A 16827-nucleotide genomic window follows, 5' to 3' on the forward strand; every position below is an offset into this window, starting at 1 on the left:
TCAGCTGAAGACTGAGATCAGCTGATTAATTGATTCCAGCCTGGTGTGTTCCTCCTTGGTTGGAATGAAAACTTGCAGCCACACGGCCCTTTATGGAACCGGTTTGAGATGCCTGCTTTAAAGCAAGCTTAGTGGTCTTTTCTTATGGCTGTAATCTTAAACTTATCCCCATTCAGTAAAGTAAATTTGCTAAAAAGTTGTAATTTTAAAGCTTTAGTCCGACATTTACCCCTCAATCTGTATGACGTACAAATTAATTCATAAATAAATTAATTGTATATGGCGTCAATATGGAATCGAGCCTGTTTCAGGCGACTGTTTAATAATTCACTAACACCTGATGTGTCCTGGTAGGTGGGACTTCGCTGAACGCTCGACCATAGTTCAAATGAGAAAATGCAGTAGGCTGCTGTATTTCCTTTACAATGTAACATTTGGCTCACCTTAGAAGAATAATATTTTAGGCGGAATAAAATATAAGATTATATTAGGATAACTGCTTAAAAATATCTATCAACTTACTACTCCAAATACTCTCTTTTTTTCCCCACTTTTATTTTTATTGCTTTGACAAGGTGCCTGAGCCACAGGAGTCTCCATGCTTTCTGAGACAGTAACAGTGTGAGTTTCAGGGAACATATCCTGTTACAAAGATGACATCCTCCTGTGGGGCAAGTCTGCAAAACCCAAAGGAGACAGAGGACTGAAGGGCGCAGTGCTCCCTTTTTAGGCTAAAGCCGCCTGGTAAGTACAATTTCTGTCTTTCCTTTTTCTTTTTCTTTTTTTGTTTATATTGATTTTGTAAATTTTGAAAGTATTTATTCAGACGACACTATAATGAGCATTCAGAGTCATGTACTCCTACACTTTCTAGTGTGGTTATTTTACATGGTGTATTTATTTGTTACAAGTACACAGAAGTTTGGACTGTTTCTTTTATTTTAAGGTGGTTTTAAGTATGTTGCAGTTTGGCTCAATAATATAATGACCATATTTTATTTAGTAATATTGTGACCATTAATAGTATTGGCACATACAATTGAATAACTGTTTCTAAAATAATGACCAGCCATGAGTAGTTGGAGGTTGTTTTCTTTTATATGTCCTACCACTATAGTACATTTACAGCATAAGTCTAATGATCACTGTTTCTCATCAAGGTGATCCAGCAAGAGCATGACGTCTAAAATTGATAATCCTCCACCCTATGAGGATGCACTGCATCATCCTAAGTGTGGAAACTACCCCCACCAGCCACAACATGGCTCCCTTCTTCCACCACCTCCATCCTACAGCCCCAGTCCTGGCATGTGCCCCGGCCCGCCCGGCTACTGGGGCCAGGAGGGTGTCTACCCGCAGGCTGGGATGTGGGCCGCCCCTGGCTTCTCTCCATCTGGGGTGCCCACCACAATACCAACCCTGTCTGCCGGAGTGCCTGCCTCCAGTCCAGGTTCTGAGGAAATGTTGCAGGACTTCAGATAATCATATCCTGCGTTCTATTTAGATTAGCTCTCAAGTGTAATAAGTATAAATTGCTGCTTTGCTATCCCCAATTCTGCAGGAGACATGGAGGATTTTCTGAGCTCCCAGTGGGAAAGCACATCTGTTCGGCATGCCTTCATTAGAAAGGTAAGGAGTTTCTCCATTCATTATGTCACGCAGAGACTTTTACTGTGTATTTGTCTGTCGTTTAGAGAACCAGGGACAATCCTGTTAATATCATCTACAGCCGGTGAAATTTTCTCTCATGTGCTCAACAGAACTGCTTGCTTTTGTGTTTGTGGGCAGGTTTACTTCATTTTAGCTGCGCAGCTCGCCGTCACCTTTTCAGTTGTTGCTGTCTTTACATTTGTGTAAGTGTCCCCGTTCATCCCAGTCTAATATCCCATTTCACTGCTCCATGTATCTGATGGAGGGTGAGGACCAGTCTACTCCTGAGTGATGCCTCATGTCTGTGCTTTCACAGTGACCCAGTGAGGCTGTTTGTCATCAGATACCCTGGCATCTACTGGGCATCTCTGTGAGTTACCCTCTAGGAACACAACAAAAACGTACTTTCAGTGCAATCACACGAATAAAACGAACATATAAAGAGCAACTCCTCTATTATCCTTAAGCGTGTCATGAGAATAGAAGCTGTGGTATTTACAGTAAACATTATCTCTCCATAGTGTGGTTTATTTTGTGGTTTACTGCATCCTCATCTGCTGCAAGGAGCCGAGGTAAGCATGCCATGCATTGGCCTGTGCAACTCGTTTGGAAAATTGTTTCACTCCCACTTATGTTATGTCTTATTGAAATATTCATAACCAGCGATGATACTTCTATTTCTTTGTATTTTAAAATATTCATCATAATTTGTGTTTAGGAGGCGCTTCCCATGGAATGTTGTGCTGCTGGGGGTATTTGTGAGTGTTGTTTGTATGGGCGCGAAGCCAATATTGTTTATGGTCTACCAGAGGCATATGGAAAACTAAGAACATATTGTGAGGGAAATAATATTTGAGTTGAAGAAGTAAAGCAAAACCCTGAAAAAGGTCTGATCCCACTCTGTCATTTATGACACATTGTGTTTCATCTTGCAGACGCTCGCCTTGTCTTACATGGCGGGGACAATTTCGAGGTTTGTATTGGCTCCAGCTCAGGCAATGCGCCACAACACACAAATACAGTACATTTCCTAATGACGTATTACACCCTGTCTGTGTTTTAACCGCTGCATGTATGTTTTACAGCTATTATGAAACAAAAGCAGTGTTTCTCGCCATGGGGATAACAGCAGTAGTTTGTATAGCTGTCACAATCTTCTGCTTCCAAACCAAGGTAGATGGAGATGTAAACTGTGTCTCTCTGTAGCTCAGTAGCCCGTGGCCTGTCAGAGGATGTCTTTGTTGTCAGTGTAAAAGAACGCCTTTGTCTCACATTACAATGGGGCACTGAGTTCCTTTAAATATTTATGACATTTTGGGATAAGATGCGAATCCAACTGCTCCGTCTGACGCAACTGGAGACGAATCAGTCCCAATTTTTTTAGCTGGTACATGACACATCCAGCCCACATTTCTTTTTTGCCTTATTCTGAGCCTCTTTCAAATTATCTTCCCCGCTCTTTCATGTGGCTTGAAGCGTATTGCCTTCACTTTCATCCTGTTAATGACTTGTTTCTCATCACAGGTGGACTTCACCTCCTGTGGGGGATTTCTGTGCATTGCTGCCATTTTGCTCATGATCATTGGGATTGTTACAGCCATCGTCCTCTCCTTCCAATATGTGAGGACTTGCTTGGTCAAATTCTTTAATTCATTCTCTCTGCTCGTGTTTCTCAGTGCGAGGCGTAGCAGCTCAGTTGGGTGCATCTGTGTGTCTGATTTCACATTCAGAGGCCTTTCTTGTGTCACTCAACAGGTCCCTTGGCTGCATATGCTCTACGCTGCAATTGGAGCCATCGTTTACACTCTGGTGAGTCCACACTCATATAAATTAAAGGAGAGCATTTGAGCTTCTTATTACAAGGTTGTTGTTGAATAACAGGAGGTAGAATGATTATTACACCCCGAGACACGCGTTTGCTCGCTAGACCTAATAACATGCTGGCAGTTTGCTATTTCTAAAGCCGTGGATCCCTCAGGTTTGTCTTGATGCAAAAGGAAAGATCATGAGATCAGTACAATCAAAATGGTTTATCACCATGGGACCATGATGGTGCTCAGCAGTCTGCCTATCAATTTATGTGATATCATATGTGGTGAAGTGATGTTTTGCACTCAGAGTGATGCAAAAGGAAAGACCACGGCGTGTCCCAAAATGAAGGCGTTCATTCTCTGGGGTTATTGAACATCATCTGTAAATTTCATGGGGGTTTTCCCATTAGATTTGGATGTTTTTAGCCACGCCTGAAGCCTGGCTCTTGGGAGGGCAATGTTGGTCTGCACAGAATCGAATATCTCAACAATTACTGGATGGATTGCTGTGAAATTTTGTAGACATTCATGGTTCCCAGAGGACGTATCCCAACTGACTGTTGTGATCCTCTGACTTTTCCTCCAGCACCCCCAGTAGGCCTCTGCTTTGATTTATCCAGTAAAATGTCTCACATGCAGTTGATGGATTGGCAGGTTTTGTACAAAAAGGTTTCCAGAGGCTGTATCTTAATGACCTTGTTGGTCCCTTGAGAGTTCTTTTTAGCCCCCACACATTTGTGGTGATTGTGAGTGAAATGTCCCAACAGCTATTTGATGCATTGCCATAAAATTAGTTACATATTCGTGTTCCCCTCAGGATGATTTTTAAAAATGTCTTTTGTCTCAATCTCAGCTGAACTTTGTGTTTAGCGTTAATTAGCAAATATTAGCTTTTATATTTGGGGTTAACATAAAAAAAAAACATGACAGGTTTGCCAGCTGTTGTCACAATCTGTGGTTCTTTGTATCTCCACGCTGCACTCAGCAAAGCCTGAACTTTGTCCTGTCTTCTTTCCCTGGGTTAGTTTTTAGTATACAACACGCAGCTTCTTATTGGAAATCGGGAGTTGGCCATCAGCCCAGAGGAGTACATCTACGGCGCTCTCTCTCTCTACGTTGACATTGTTCACATCTTCCTCTTCATCCTTCAAGTCAGTGGAGCTGCTACTGAATAAGCCCATGGTTAAATTTTGGACCGACAGGATGTCATGTTTGTGTTTTATTAAACATAATGCTATGTGTACATGTGTGTCACTTAGGGATTTCAACACTGCTAGCTGGTAAGAAAGCATCCTATTGATTTGACTATATACAAAGTTTATTTTTCACGTCAATAACACTTGAGCACTTTGATTCTTGTGCTGTATGGAGCAAGGCGGTGAATTAAGCCTTTCATTTATCCAGCTGTGAATGAGAGAAACTAAAGTTGCCTTCTGTATAGTTGTTATCTAATATTTTGTTTCAGTAATTAGTGTTTTAGCAGAGCATGTGTTGTTCATGGAGCCATGAGGGACACAAAATGTGCATGTTCACACAGTGTATGAATGCAAAGGCAGAACACACACATAACAAATCATTCAAAACGGAGATGGAGTTATTGATGTTTTTTTTTAATTGTTTGTCTTTAGTCCTCTAATAACATACAAAACACCTGGAGTTACAGCTCGAGACTACGATCATCAGTCCTTCGTCTGTGCTGGTATCAGGAGGGACTCAGATCCGTATTAAAGGTGCAGTAGGTGATTCTGGAGAAAGATAGTGACAGAGATACGACAGATCGCTCTGTGCCGGTATTTGGGGACCTGGGAATGAGACTCAACAATGAACTGGCTCTGATTGGCTGTTTTCATTCAGGCGCGGTGGATTCTTGGAAATGCCGTTAGAAGCACCAGGCAGAGCCAGAGGAACCTGATTTTTTCACATATGGTCCGTCTCACATAGTACAGTCAGGATATAGTGACAGTTTCTGCAAAAATGGCAAAAAGTAATTTTACAAAAGTTACCTACTGAACCTTTACGGTAGTTTTGTAACATCGCCATAGAAAAGAACGTAGACAAACACTGACTTGTTGATTAGAATATGGATTAGGTGTGTGCAGCTTTACAGCAACTTCCTTTGAACCACTGGCCAACTCCTCCTTCTCTTTTATACATCTGTTATTTGTTGTTGTAAGACAGCTATGTACACCAATCAATAAAGTACACCCTACTGTTACAACTGCTGCATTCCTTGTCTTAATGGTTAATCATAGTGGCACGTTAGAGTCTTATGGTGGCACTCCAATACCCTCTTCCCTTCTGGACTGTGGATTAGTATTATTTCCCATCACTAAACTCTGTGTGTTAGTCCAGTGACGTCTGGGTTTGGCCATGTGGGTGGAGGTTCAAGGTGTCAGGCGCTTAGGGTCACGTGGGAACATGGAGGTCTGACGCACGTTGTGGAGACCCAGGTACAGCATGCAGACTCTCTCCAGGCCTGGGAGGGATGACATTTCAAGTCACTTAACAAATCTGTTTTTTTTTTTTGCCTTCTATGAGACACCTGAGGCCATATTGACATGCACTACACTCAGTGGCCACTTTGTTAGGTACCTGTACAATCTAATGCAATTCAACACAACAGCTCTGTCATAATGTCTGTTTTTACAAAGTTTCTAACGTTAAGTTTTGTTGTACTGGGAGGTGTTTTTTATATTAAAAAATGAATATAATGCAGTCCAGTAAACACCATCATGAACTGAGACTTCGATGCTAAGATATATAATTTAATTTAATTAATCATAAAAGCAGCTGTTTAGGGCAGAGCACTTGTATTGGATTGCAGAGGTGTAACTAATTAAGTGGCCACTTAGGGGATATTATAATAATAGTCTTTTAAAGTAGATCATCTGTGTTACTCCTTACCAATGCCTCCACCGCCGTGTGGGGGAGCTCCATACCGGAAGGAGTCAATGTATGCCTTGATCTTTTCCAGATCTGCAGCATCATAAAAATAAAGAGGTTCAGTTGTGAAAAACTTGGAATGGCTTTAAACTCTCTGCTCGCTGTCACCAACATTTACTAACAATTGATCCAACAAATTTCCTGGTGTTGTAATTCAAACTCGTCACCAAAAGAGGGAGACAGAACTCGTATGTAAATCACTTAATACCCATTTCTTACCAATCTGGTGATGCATGGCCCGGTCAGTCAGCAGCTGAGCATCGTGGACTCTCTGAGCTCCAGACAGGATCTCCTCCCCCCTCATGAACATGTCATATGAGTTGGAGTATTTCTGGATGAAAGAGCAAAAAGAAATGTCACGTTAGGAAGAAGACACAAAAGCTAAAGAGATAAACATAAAGACTGGGAGAACTGAAGATTTTTGCAGTTGAGTCGAATCCGTCCACTGAAACTGGTTGACAAACTGGTGCGAGAAGCCGAATACGGATTGATTTCACACAGACCAGATACTCAGCTGATCCTGGTAACAGATTACTCATGGTATCATTACTCCAGTTTAATTCATTGTGGCGACACTGCAGGGAGCTTTACATGTGAGGCAAAATCCACTGTGGTGTTTATTAGCCAGTATATCCAGCAAAGCACAGCCGGCTGAAGAGTCTATGGCTTGTCTGAAGCCACTCTCTGGCCTCGATGCAAGTTTAACCACAGGTCTACCATAAAGCTCACTCACAAACATTTACGTAACATTAGTTGCTGCACACATTTCTGACTATGGAGCCAATAACTGTATTCTGTTCATGTGCATGAGTAAGTGCGAGACTCACGGGGTTGCTTGGATCAGGCATCGTGTAGAAGGGTCTAACAGCCAGTGGGTACTTATCCAGCACATAGAAGTCGGTGTCATACTGAGAAAAAGAGGGAATCGATGCAGTCAGTAGCTGTTTTTAAAGAGACATTCGAGACACAACACACTTGTGGAAGAGTCTATTCTTTACATAATGTAACAAAAGCACTGCATAATCAACAACTAGAAATAAACTTTTCTGTTCTGGTCGCAGGTTGCTTCCATGTTCTGCACAATAACTGCACCTTCCTCAGTAGCACAGAACACGTTTTAATGATGTTTTCCGTCACTTTCGGCTCAGAAGTCTTTGTCACATGCAGTGATTAGGCGAAGTAAAGTTGTAAATAAATAACTCCTGCTAGAGAAACTCCAAGCGGAACTGGAAGTGCTGACACTGTGACTCAGCTGTTCTGACTTGATGATTAGATCACCTTGTTTTTTTTGGGAGCTCTCTGATGAAGGCAGACACCTGATAAGTGCCGATTTTAATGCAGCACAGCTTTTTTAATACTTTAAACCCACACATGTGACTTTTTCAAGCCTGCTGACACAATTTTCTACAGTCAGTGTCCAATCAAGCAATATTCCTATTTTTACACTGGCATTAAATAGACGAAAAACAGTTGAACATACCTTTTCTTTGACAAGACGGCCGAGCAGCTTTTCATTGGGTGTACTAGACAAAGAGCAAACAGGCATTAACTTTAAAACTGATAACCGCATTTTACTGTCACACATTGTTTCCTTGCAACTTGCCTGCAAGTGAATACTTTGACATTATTTCATTGTCTTCCTGTGGTTTTATTCTAACAGCATGATAAAAAGCTGTTTCTATGCATTTCTTAAACTGTGCCGTTAATGGTTAAATATATAGACCAGCACTGATCACAAGTTTTACATGAATCTTAAAATGTTGTTTTGTTGTTTGTCTAATGTTTCACTTCCTCTCTTTAAGCTCACATGTCAAAATTGATTTCTGCTTTCATCAAATTAGATCATCTGTCAGAATGAGTGGGATGTGGGACACAGGCAGTGCGATGCATTCTGACCTGAGGTCGTCCTCGTCGCCCATCTCCACCCCGGCCTCGCGCAGCATGGCCAAGGCCTCGGTGTACTCCAGCCTCAGTGTGGGCTCCAGGAATTTGAAAGGCTCACTGGGGAACTGCTTGTTCACCGTCTGGATCTCTGTCTGGAAGCTGATGCAGATAGACACGCATGCACACACACATGAAAACCTTCTCAGGGTTCAGAAATCCGACCCACACAGAGCTGAATGCCAGAAGATTGTGCCTTCAGGAGTTAAACTAACAAGGGTCACAGCCCACACTGGTTAGCAACTTTGTAAGAGAATATTTTAGTATATTAACAGTTTTACAGTTTTATGCAGCATTTGAATTTCAAACACTGTCCTGACCACCACACAAACTCTATTACAACCCTGATTCCAACAGAGTTGGGACGCTGTGCAAAGCGTAAATAAAAACAGAATTCAATCATTTGCGTGGTGTTGGTAGAATCAAATTCAGATATATGCAGCACATATTTACATCATTTAACATTTAAACCAATGAAGCTGATGAGGTACAACATTAAATATATTGTCTTTGTGCTGTTTTCAATTGAGAATATGACGAAAAGGATTAGCATCACATTCTGTTTTATTTCTGTTTTACATTTTTGGAATTTGGGTTGTTTATAGCATGAACAGAGCAAAGCAGAGCTAGTGGAGGTCGTGAAAAATACTTAAATGGAAAGGGTACAATGCGACTTAAATCACGATAAGAAACACTACTAAAGAGGAGGTGATATCGGACTGACTGCCAAAGAGCGTCATTTACCATTTAACAAGACTTCTAATAAGGATTCTGAAAGCAACATGAGACAACTAATAGCACTCCACAGAGGCAAATTCAATTTTTCCTGAAGTGTTGGAACATCAGTCAAACGCACATGCGAAATTATTTACGTCAATGGAGAACAGTCTGGAAAGTCATGAGATAAAAGCCAAACAGTCAAACTGTCCAGAGAAAGAGGAACGATGGTCACAAGTTGAAACTAACCAACAGAGACTGACATTTATTTACAATATAAAAGGGACTCAAACTGCAACAGGTGAAACTTAAAGCCACTTCTTCTTAATAAATGCTGTAGCAATTTCACCTTCCATTAGCCCATCAACCAGGCCCCCACAAATTTCCATTTCTTATTCATCCAAATTGATTGAAGGAAAAAAATCCAACAAAACAAGCACGACTGCACAATCCACAGCATGTGAGAGAAACAAAGAATTAAAGGTCAGACCACAGATGTTGAACTTTGATGGCTTTTCTTTGGATTAATGAAGTGGTTTCGGTGCTGTGTAAAACAGGGCCAAATTTAAATGTTCTATATAATTAATGAGCCTTTACAAGCCTGGGCTGTCATGGTGGTGAGGAAAACTACGGGCATACCAAAGTATGAATGCCAAAATTCAGGGTTCCACGCATGAAAAGAGCTTTACCCTTTTTTGAGTCATTCACTCTGTTTCAACAGCTCCCTACACGTGCAGCACTGGTTCACACCACCAGGAGGCAATAAAGCCACATCATTGTGTTTTCTTGTCGGCAGAGTGAGTGGAAGTTACTGACTTTCCACAGAGCTGACAGCAGTGGTTGACAACACTTAATGGATTCAACAAGCTGAAATAGTTTTGCTCAGAAAGATGATATTTTGACTTTTTACCCTCTGCAGATTATTCCACCCCAGGAATTGATCCTGTCAAAATTCGCTTCTTGCGTTGAGCAGGACAACAACACTTGAGCCTCTACGGCATGTCATTTGGATCAATTTTCGGTGCAATCGTCGCCTTAACTCGCCGAAAGTTTGAGCATAACAAATACCACGAGAATTGTCAAAGTCAAAACCTCTTAGAGTTTGAGCTTCGCTGTATAAACCCTGATCTTACTTGTCTCTCAGGCCCTTGAAGATCTGCACCATGGTGTCAGTGATGGAGTCAATCACTTCGTGGTAATGGTAGTTGAAGGCCATCTCAATATCCAGACCCACAAACTCAGTCAAGTGACGGTGGGTGTTGGAGTCCTCCGCCCTGAAAACTGAAGCGATGCAGATTTAATATGAACATCCACACAAAGTAAACTGAAGCACAAACTACATCATCAGTGACATCACTAACAATGAGGGTTTTCAGGTACAGGCATGATGAATGAATGACATTATGAGCACTACATATAATAAGCCAGGTGGGCACTGTGGTTACACATGAGAATGACTGCTCTGAGCCTAATGAATGTGAAACTGAGCGTCTCCTTTCTTTTTGGCCTTCGCACACACATGCACACAGCTGATTAAAGGTGTGTTCACATTCACATATGGATGAATGGTGTGGAAATCAGGCACGTGTACACGCACCCAATTTTACAATGATAGAGATTTAGAAAACTCAACCATGCATACGTATGGCTTTTTAAATCTGTGTATGCATATTTCTACTTCTGTATGCACACGCAGGCTGAGGCTAGAACCTGCAGAGCCTCATGCATCTGACCGCTGCATACATTAACTGATAAGACCTAGAAAAAAAAAAAAAAAACAGCTCCACACATGACTAACATGAGCCCTCATCTTGTGTGCTGAGCGCCAGCCTGTTACCAGGCGTTTGCTCCCTGGACCTCCGGTTGATTTCACCATAGCCGTGGAGGGAAGATTTAACCACAGTGCTTCTGGCCACTGGGATTTTGAGGAGAGTTGATTCTCCTTACTTGCTGAATTGGCACGGCCGTAACTAAGGCAACAGCGGTGAATACATTGTTGCTTTAGAAGCAGCGATGACCTTAAGCCCTTTGATTTCTCTGGTGGAGCTGCAGAGAAGCAAACAAAGACCTCGGTCCGGTCAGCGGAATACTGAATGTGCACACCTCTCCCAAATGCTTTATTTCATCTTGGCGGAGAATCGTGCATCACCTTAAACTCGGATGCAAGCAGCAAATTAAAAAGGACGGTTTGTATGCTGTTTTGTTACGTGCTGTATGCATTCAGTCAGATGGTGGCAGTGTTTGCTTGCCTAAAGGGCTGTAGGTTCTCTTAACTGAGTACAGCACCATAAAGCCTTTTACAGGTCCCATTGTGTCACTAACACACTGAGCTCTACAGCAGCTCTCGCCACAGTGAAAGCAACAGAGGGGGGTCTGTTAAAGTTTAACAATCTAAATGCATTTGGAGCCATTTTAAAACTGTCATCTCAGTTAACAGGGTCTACTGTCTCTACTGTCGAGTGAAAAGGGGGGGCAATGGGACAGATGGGAGGCAGTCTTACCTGGACCCACACAGAAGACCTTGTCAAAGTCAGCACAGATGCACATCTGCTTGTAGAGCTGGGGAGACTGGGCCAGGTAGGCGCTGGTTTTAAAGTAAGACACAGTGAAGACATTTGCTCCACCTTCACTGGCAGCTGGAAGTGGACAAAGACACATTTTTAGATTGAAAATGGGGTTTGCTAATGCCCCACCACACAAAATGCCAAGTAACTGCGAGGGCTTGTACAGTTTTTGATAAAAATACACCTGAGTCAGGGACCACTTTGTAGAAAATTGAGGTTTCTCACTGCACAAACACCTAATGATGATATATATATATATATATATATAGCGTGTTCAGTAGATGTTTCAGCTGGAACTCTAACCAGCTTACAGTAATAGCTCTCTTTTTGGACAATATTTCTCTGACAGCTTCAGGCCAACAGAAGCTGTGCCACAGACTGAGAATGCTGACAAAAGTCAATAAAGGTAATAGATTTTTAGCATTGTTCTAATAAGAAACGACAGTTGCCTGGCATGTTTTTCCAAAACAAACCAAACGTAGGCCTCAGAATTCAATGAGAGAGGCCAGACTTACATAACACATCTGTGGTTCCCTATTTGACACAGACGTCAGAGAACATTATCTGACATTCACATGCCGTCAAAAGCAGGGTGGGGGTTCACGCGGCACAAACTGTTCACTGTATATGTTATGGGTGTTGGCAGGCAGGAAGATGCGGTTTTTGCAGAAAGCACACAGTGTTGGTTGACTGTTGCCGCCAAAATAAAAGAGCGGCAGTTTTGAATTTAGCTTGTGCCAGGCTAAGCCGATATCATTGGCTCTTGAAGAAAAGAGGAAGTGAGAGTGTCACAGGTTTCGCCACGGATCAAATCTGAGGGGGGTGGGTGGATGGGAACTGGAGGTAGGCATACAAGACAATGTACTTTGTTGTAAGAAAAACTGAGAATCTTTAGTCATCTAGTTTGACTTGAAATGACTGTAAATTGATGGTTTTTATATCATCGAATGTACAGCTATCATTATATATCACTCGAAACACCTTACCGAGCTTTTTCTCAAGGCAATTTCAGCTGGGGAGTGGAAAGGTTTCTCACAAGGTTAGTAGTGTACATATAGAATAGAAAGTCATCTCTCCCACCTGATGTTAAGAAAAAGATAGCAGGGTGAGAGAGAAAAGCTCAAAATAACTGTCTTCTGAATGTCAGTGAGAAGATTTCTGTCTGGAGTCTTACATTTTTTTTTCCGAGTCTTGCCTTCTTTCAGTAAAGTGGGACAAGGCCTTTTGGGAGCAAGCTTAAGGGAGGCCTCCCCTGTCAAATTAGAAAGACGTTGTGCGGAAATGTGGGAGCAGAGGAGCTGATGTGAGAGTTGGTCGATGTATGAAAATCCCCGCTGGCCTGGATTAAAGTCCTGATAGACAGAGTTTTATTGTTTTAGACCCGACATGTTCTCGTCCGTTGTTTGCTCGAACACACTGAAGATGTGCATGACCGTGCTTGAGCGGAGAAACTCTCTCTTACTCACTGAAACTGTTTTTTTCTGAGCTTCAACTGAACTTTGGTTCTTGATTTGAATTGCAGTTGAGATAAAAAAAAAAAAAATGGACAGCACATGCAGGAAGTCAACCGTACAACTGTTGCACGATGACTCACAGGACACCTGTGGGTGTTGACATGGAAACAGTGCCTCCACTGAAACATCGAATCAAAAATGAATCAATGCATGTTAGTCTTAGTTGCCCCTTGGGGCAGGATCAGCGTGACAGAGAGTGTGTTTGTACCTGATATGATTTTAGGGGTCTGGATCTCCACAAAGCCCTTTTTGGCGAGGGTGTCCCTGAAGAGGTGGCACACTCCCGACTGCAGGCGAAAGATGGCCTGGCTGGTGGTCGTCTTTGAGAGAGCACACGCACACACACAGCCACACACACATCCACACGCAGAGAGGCATTATCACACTTAGCGTGATTCACTGGATTTATTACACAATCATAACAGATGTGTGAAAACAAGACTGCCAATTTCTGCTCATGCAACTCCTCCCGACATGAAAGCGAAGGCTGGCAAGGGCAGGACGTGCATTCAAACCCAGCGACAGCCTCAGGAACTTCAAACCTGTCATTATAAATGTAAATACTGAAACCAAGGCGGGGAGCAAAACTAAATCAGGAGATTACTGCAAAACCCTAAGCCCCAAAACCCCCCAAAACTGCAACAGTTAGTCGATTTTAGGGAGTGTTCTCTTCTCTTTGACGGGCTCTGTTGCCTGACTCATCTCAAATGACCACAAGATTTCTACAATTGAGCTTTACTGGCTTTCAACTCCAGTTATCATAATACATGTTCATGAGGACAGAACCTGGCCCTTTCAATTCAGGATGCACAGCTCTGAGTTAATTAAAAGGTTTAATTTCTCCTTTTTTTCCATCTCGAGTGCCTGTCCAGTCCTGACCAGGCCTCGTCTGACTAACAGTGGCAGGATGGAAACGGATAATGTCTAAACACTGGCAAGTTCATTAATCTGCAGACCGTGCTGCAGGGCTATCAGGCTGAAACTTTTCCGTCAGTCCCGATCTGAATATTTGCAAAAAGAGGAAGTGGAGAAAAACGTAAAATTTTCCTGCTTCGACCAAAAGATCTTTAAAAAGCAGTGAACCAAATTAACCATGAAAACCACAGAACTCTTATGACTCGTCTGTGTCATGTGTTACGTGTTGGGCTGTGCCCCCAGTTAAACCTGGGAAAACCAACCGAAAGCCAGTCAGGACCACATTCAAAAATTAGAAAGCACCTCCTGTTTACAGCAGTGAGTCGGTGTGAAGGTGGGTGAGTTGGTAGCGCTTCCTCTGATGGTGACCTTACAGTGTGTGGGGGGGGTGGGGGGGGACCCGACTGTGGTGGGTCGGGTTTCAAAAGTTCACTCCTGAGCTCACCTTCATTCTTCTTTTTAGCAAACCAGGGAGCTGATATTTCTTTAAATCAGTGTTTTCCAAAGGGACCCTTTTCTAGCACAGAGCACTGACGACTCCTGTCTAAGTGATTTTATGTACATTTGATATTATAATCAATGCATAACAATAACAGTAGAGAACAACTGATAAGCTGTACAATTAACCCTGATAGTGAACACACTAATTATTCAAGTTTGTGTAAAAAGAGCAATTTGGATGAATTTTGAGCAGATTATTTCCTGTGAGTATTGGATCACAGATGATATCCTGATATTTTTAGGAACTTCACATACAATTCTCTGTATTATGTGTTCTTTTTACTTTGAACAATCAGACTTATTACAATTTTTTAGTGTTTTCTTCTCCCTGACACTTGGCCTTTGCTCTATTAGCTCTTCGTTTGTTTTACCTGTGTGCTTTTCTAACGCAGGACGAGGCTGTTTAGCAGAGAGTGATACCCTTGGAGAGTTTCTTTTAACTTTATATCTTAAATAATCCAAACATTTTAATTTAGTTTCTTCACAGAAATGAATGCAATGCTGAGATACAGCCCTACTTGTATAATTTTTAAAAACTTTCTAACACTTAAAATCAAGAAACCCTTGTGACCCCCTGTGAAGCTCTGGTGACCCTTAGTGGGGGTCGGGACCCCCAGGTTGGGAACGTGCAAAGCTTAACAACGGTAGTTGGCGGTGCAGGTCATATGGTGGCGTTACGGGAGAACTTAAAACCTGTATCAAAATTCTCCTCGTGCAGCAAGAATAAGCCAAGCACAACAAAATATCTAGAGTTGAATCAATAAGCAACCATTTTAATAATTATTTATTTGTTTAAGTATTGACTTTCTGGTAAAATGGCAAAAATCCTCTCATCCCAGCTTCTGAAAAGTGAGGATTTATTAAGGTTTTGTTCTGGTCTTATTTGACTATAATCTGAATATCTTTAGATTCTGGGCTCAACTCTCTTATAAAGAGAGAGAGATTAACCAATAATGAAAATGATTGAATGCTTGAGCTTGGAGCAACGCTCACATGCAGTTTCTTACATGTCTATAAAGCTGAGGTAAAGGCAGCTCTACTGTTTTGGGATTTGTTTCAACTCAACACCAACTAAATGGTCAGGAGGATGTCCGGATGGTTGGCTACCTGCGAGTCCAGCTGTCTCATGCACACTTAATTAAAACGAATACAAGTGAACTTTTCCACTGTGTTTTAGTGCAAAGCACCTCATGTTTCAGGATGGTCAAGTTGCAAGGGGAGTTCCATAGGAACTAAATTATTATTGGAAGTGGTTTATGGTTCCCTTTTGGAGCGTCTGTCTGCCAGGGTGGGAACCACTTTATAGCTTCACTGGGCTGTAAAGTGCAAAACTGATGACAGACCCTTGCCATGAGCCTAAAGTGCACAGTGTTACAGAAGCAGGTGTTATTGTGAGGCTTGTGAGCTACGTGGCTCCGTGCTGTGGTGTTGGTGCCTTCCTGCCTGCTGCACCATACACGTGGGAGGCACAGATCAAAACAATGAGACACTTTGCGGCTCGGCCTCTGCTGCTGCTCGCACAGGTTTAGCACATCTCCCACACTGCAAAAGATTCACAGCATCAGCCCTCTAAATCACAGACTACGTCTTTTTCATTTTAGACGTGCAGTGGTTTGCGCTGCATTTCAGAATACTTTCAGTAGCTTAAAGGTCGTCGGCTTTCTCTTTAATGTGACAAAAACATTTCAGTTTCCAGTTCAGTTACAGTTTCCTATATTACAAGATAATATTTAAGAGCTTAATTTATTCTTAGTATGGAATTTGTTCATTTAAAAAGGGTTAATAAAATTAACTATTTTAATGTTAATGGCTGATAATTAGCCCGCAAAAGGCTAATTTAAACAGGTGTGGGCTCAAACATCTAACAGCTTTTTCCATAGTGCCAGACAACTACACAAGCCTCAAATGTGAACATGTCACTTGCAAGATTAGAGACATCAAGACAAAGAGTCTGCAGGCTTTGTCACGTACACAGTGTTTTTTCACTTGTTTTTCTTCTCCTCTGGCAGCAACTTACCCTGAGATCAATCACCCTGTTGTCCAGCCTGGTGTCCTGGTTGACTGTGGCTCGGCTTTCCTGAGGGCAAACAAAAAACATTATCACGTCGCCCAAACCCTTCTGACTATGAAATATTCAACGCTGTAACCCGCTCTGTTCTTTACACAGGAGTGTTTGTGGCCACTGATGTGTAAATGCTGTTTAAGAGGCTTTTCAAACCTCACAAGGAAGAAAATATAAGGAAACATGCAATACTACTCTTTGTATAGTAT

At 42.0% G+C, this 16827-nt stretch overlaps 2 protein-coding genes across 2 annotated transcripts in view; one reads left to right on the forward strand and one right to left on the reverse strand.

The window, feature by feature from the left end:
* The first annotated feature begins 1176 nt into the window (after positions 1 to 1176).
* On the forward strand, positions 1177 to 4866 carry LOC121616233 (protein lifeguard 3-like). Its single transcript, XM_041950939.1, has 11 exons — positions 1177 to 1450; positions 1562 to 1629; positions 1789 to 1853; positions 1967 to 2020; positions 2172 to 2222; positions 2369 to 2408; positions 2586 to 2623; positions 2736 to 2823; positions 3175 to 3270; positions 3406 to 3459; positions 4487 to 4866. Exons 1-11 carry the CDS (start codon positions 1177 to 1179, stop codon positions 4634 to 4636), a joined length of 978 nt encoding a protein of 325 aa, XP_041806873.1. The 3' UTR covers positions 4637 to 4866.
* A 184-nt stretch (positions 4867 to 5050) lies between these two features.
* dars1 (aspartyl-tRNA synthetase 1) overlaps positions 5051 to 16827 on the reverse strand; it is a 29383-nt gene continuing 17606 nt past the window's right edge. The window contains exons 9-18 of the mRNA XM_041950938.1: positions 16574 to 16633; positions 13349 to 13460; positions 11564 to 11698; positions 10196 to 10343; positions 8301 to 8447; positions 7885 to 7927; positions 7232 to 7312; positions 6624 to 6735; positions 6366 to 6437; positions 5051 to 5937 (exon numbers count right to left, since the gene is read on the reverse strand). Coding sequence (XP_041806872.1) covers positions 5846 to 5937; positions 6366 to 6437; positions 6624 to 6735; positions 7232 to 7312; positions 7885 to 7927; positions 8301 to 8447; positions 10196 to 10343; positions 11564 to 11698; positions 13349 to 13460; positions 16574 to 16633 — 1002 coding nt within the window. The 3' untranslated portion in view covers positions 5051 to 5845. The remainder of the gene's footprint in view (positions 5938 to 6365; positions 6438 to 6623; positions 6736 to 7231; positions 7313 to 7884; positions 7928 to 8300; positions 8448 to 10195; positions 10344 to 11563; positions 11699 to 13348; positions 13461 to 16573; positions 16634 to 16827) is intronic.

This window comes from Chelmon rostratus, chromosome 13 (assembly GCF_017976325.1).
Source record: "Chelmon rostratus isolate fCheRos1 chromosome 13, fCheRos1.pri, whole genome shotgun sequence".
Taxonomy (NCBI): Eukaryota; Metazoa; Chordata; class Actinopteri; order Chaetodontiformes; family Chaetodontidae; genus Chelmon; species Chelmon rostratus.

Coding starts and splice junctions, on each gene's coding strand:
- LOC121616233 (XM_041950939.1), top strand. CDS start 1,177: ATGACGTCTAAAATTGATAATCCTCCACCCTATGAGGATGCACTGCAT. Junction 2,624..2,735: donor ATGGCGGGGACAATTTCGAG/GTTTGTATTGGC, acceptor TATGTTTTACAG/CTATTATGAAACAAAAGCAG. Junction 3,460..4,486: donor GAGCCATCGTTTACACTCTG/GTGAGTCCACAC, acceptor TCCCTGGGTTAG/TTTTTAGTATACAACACGCA.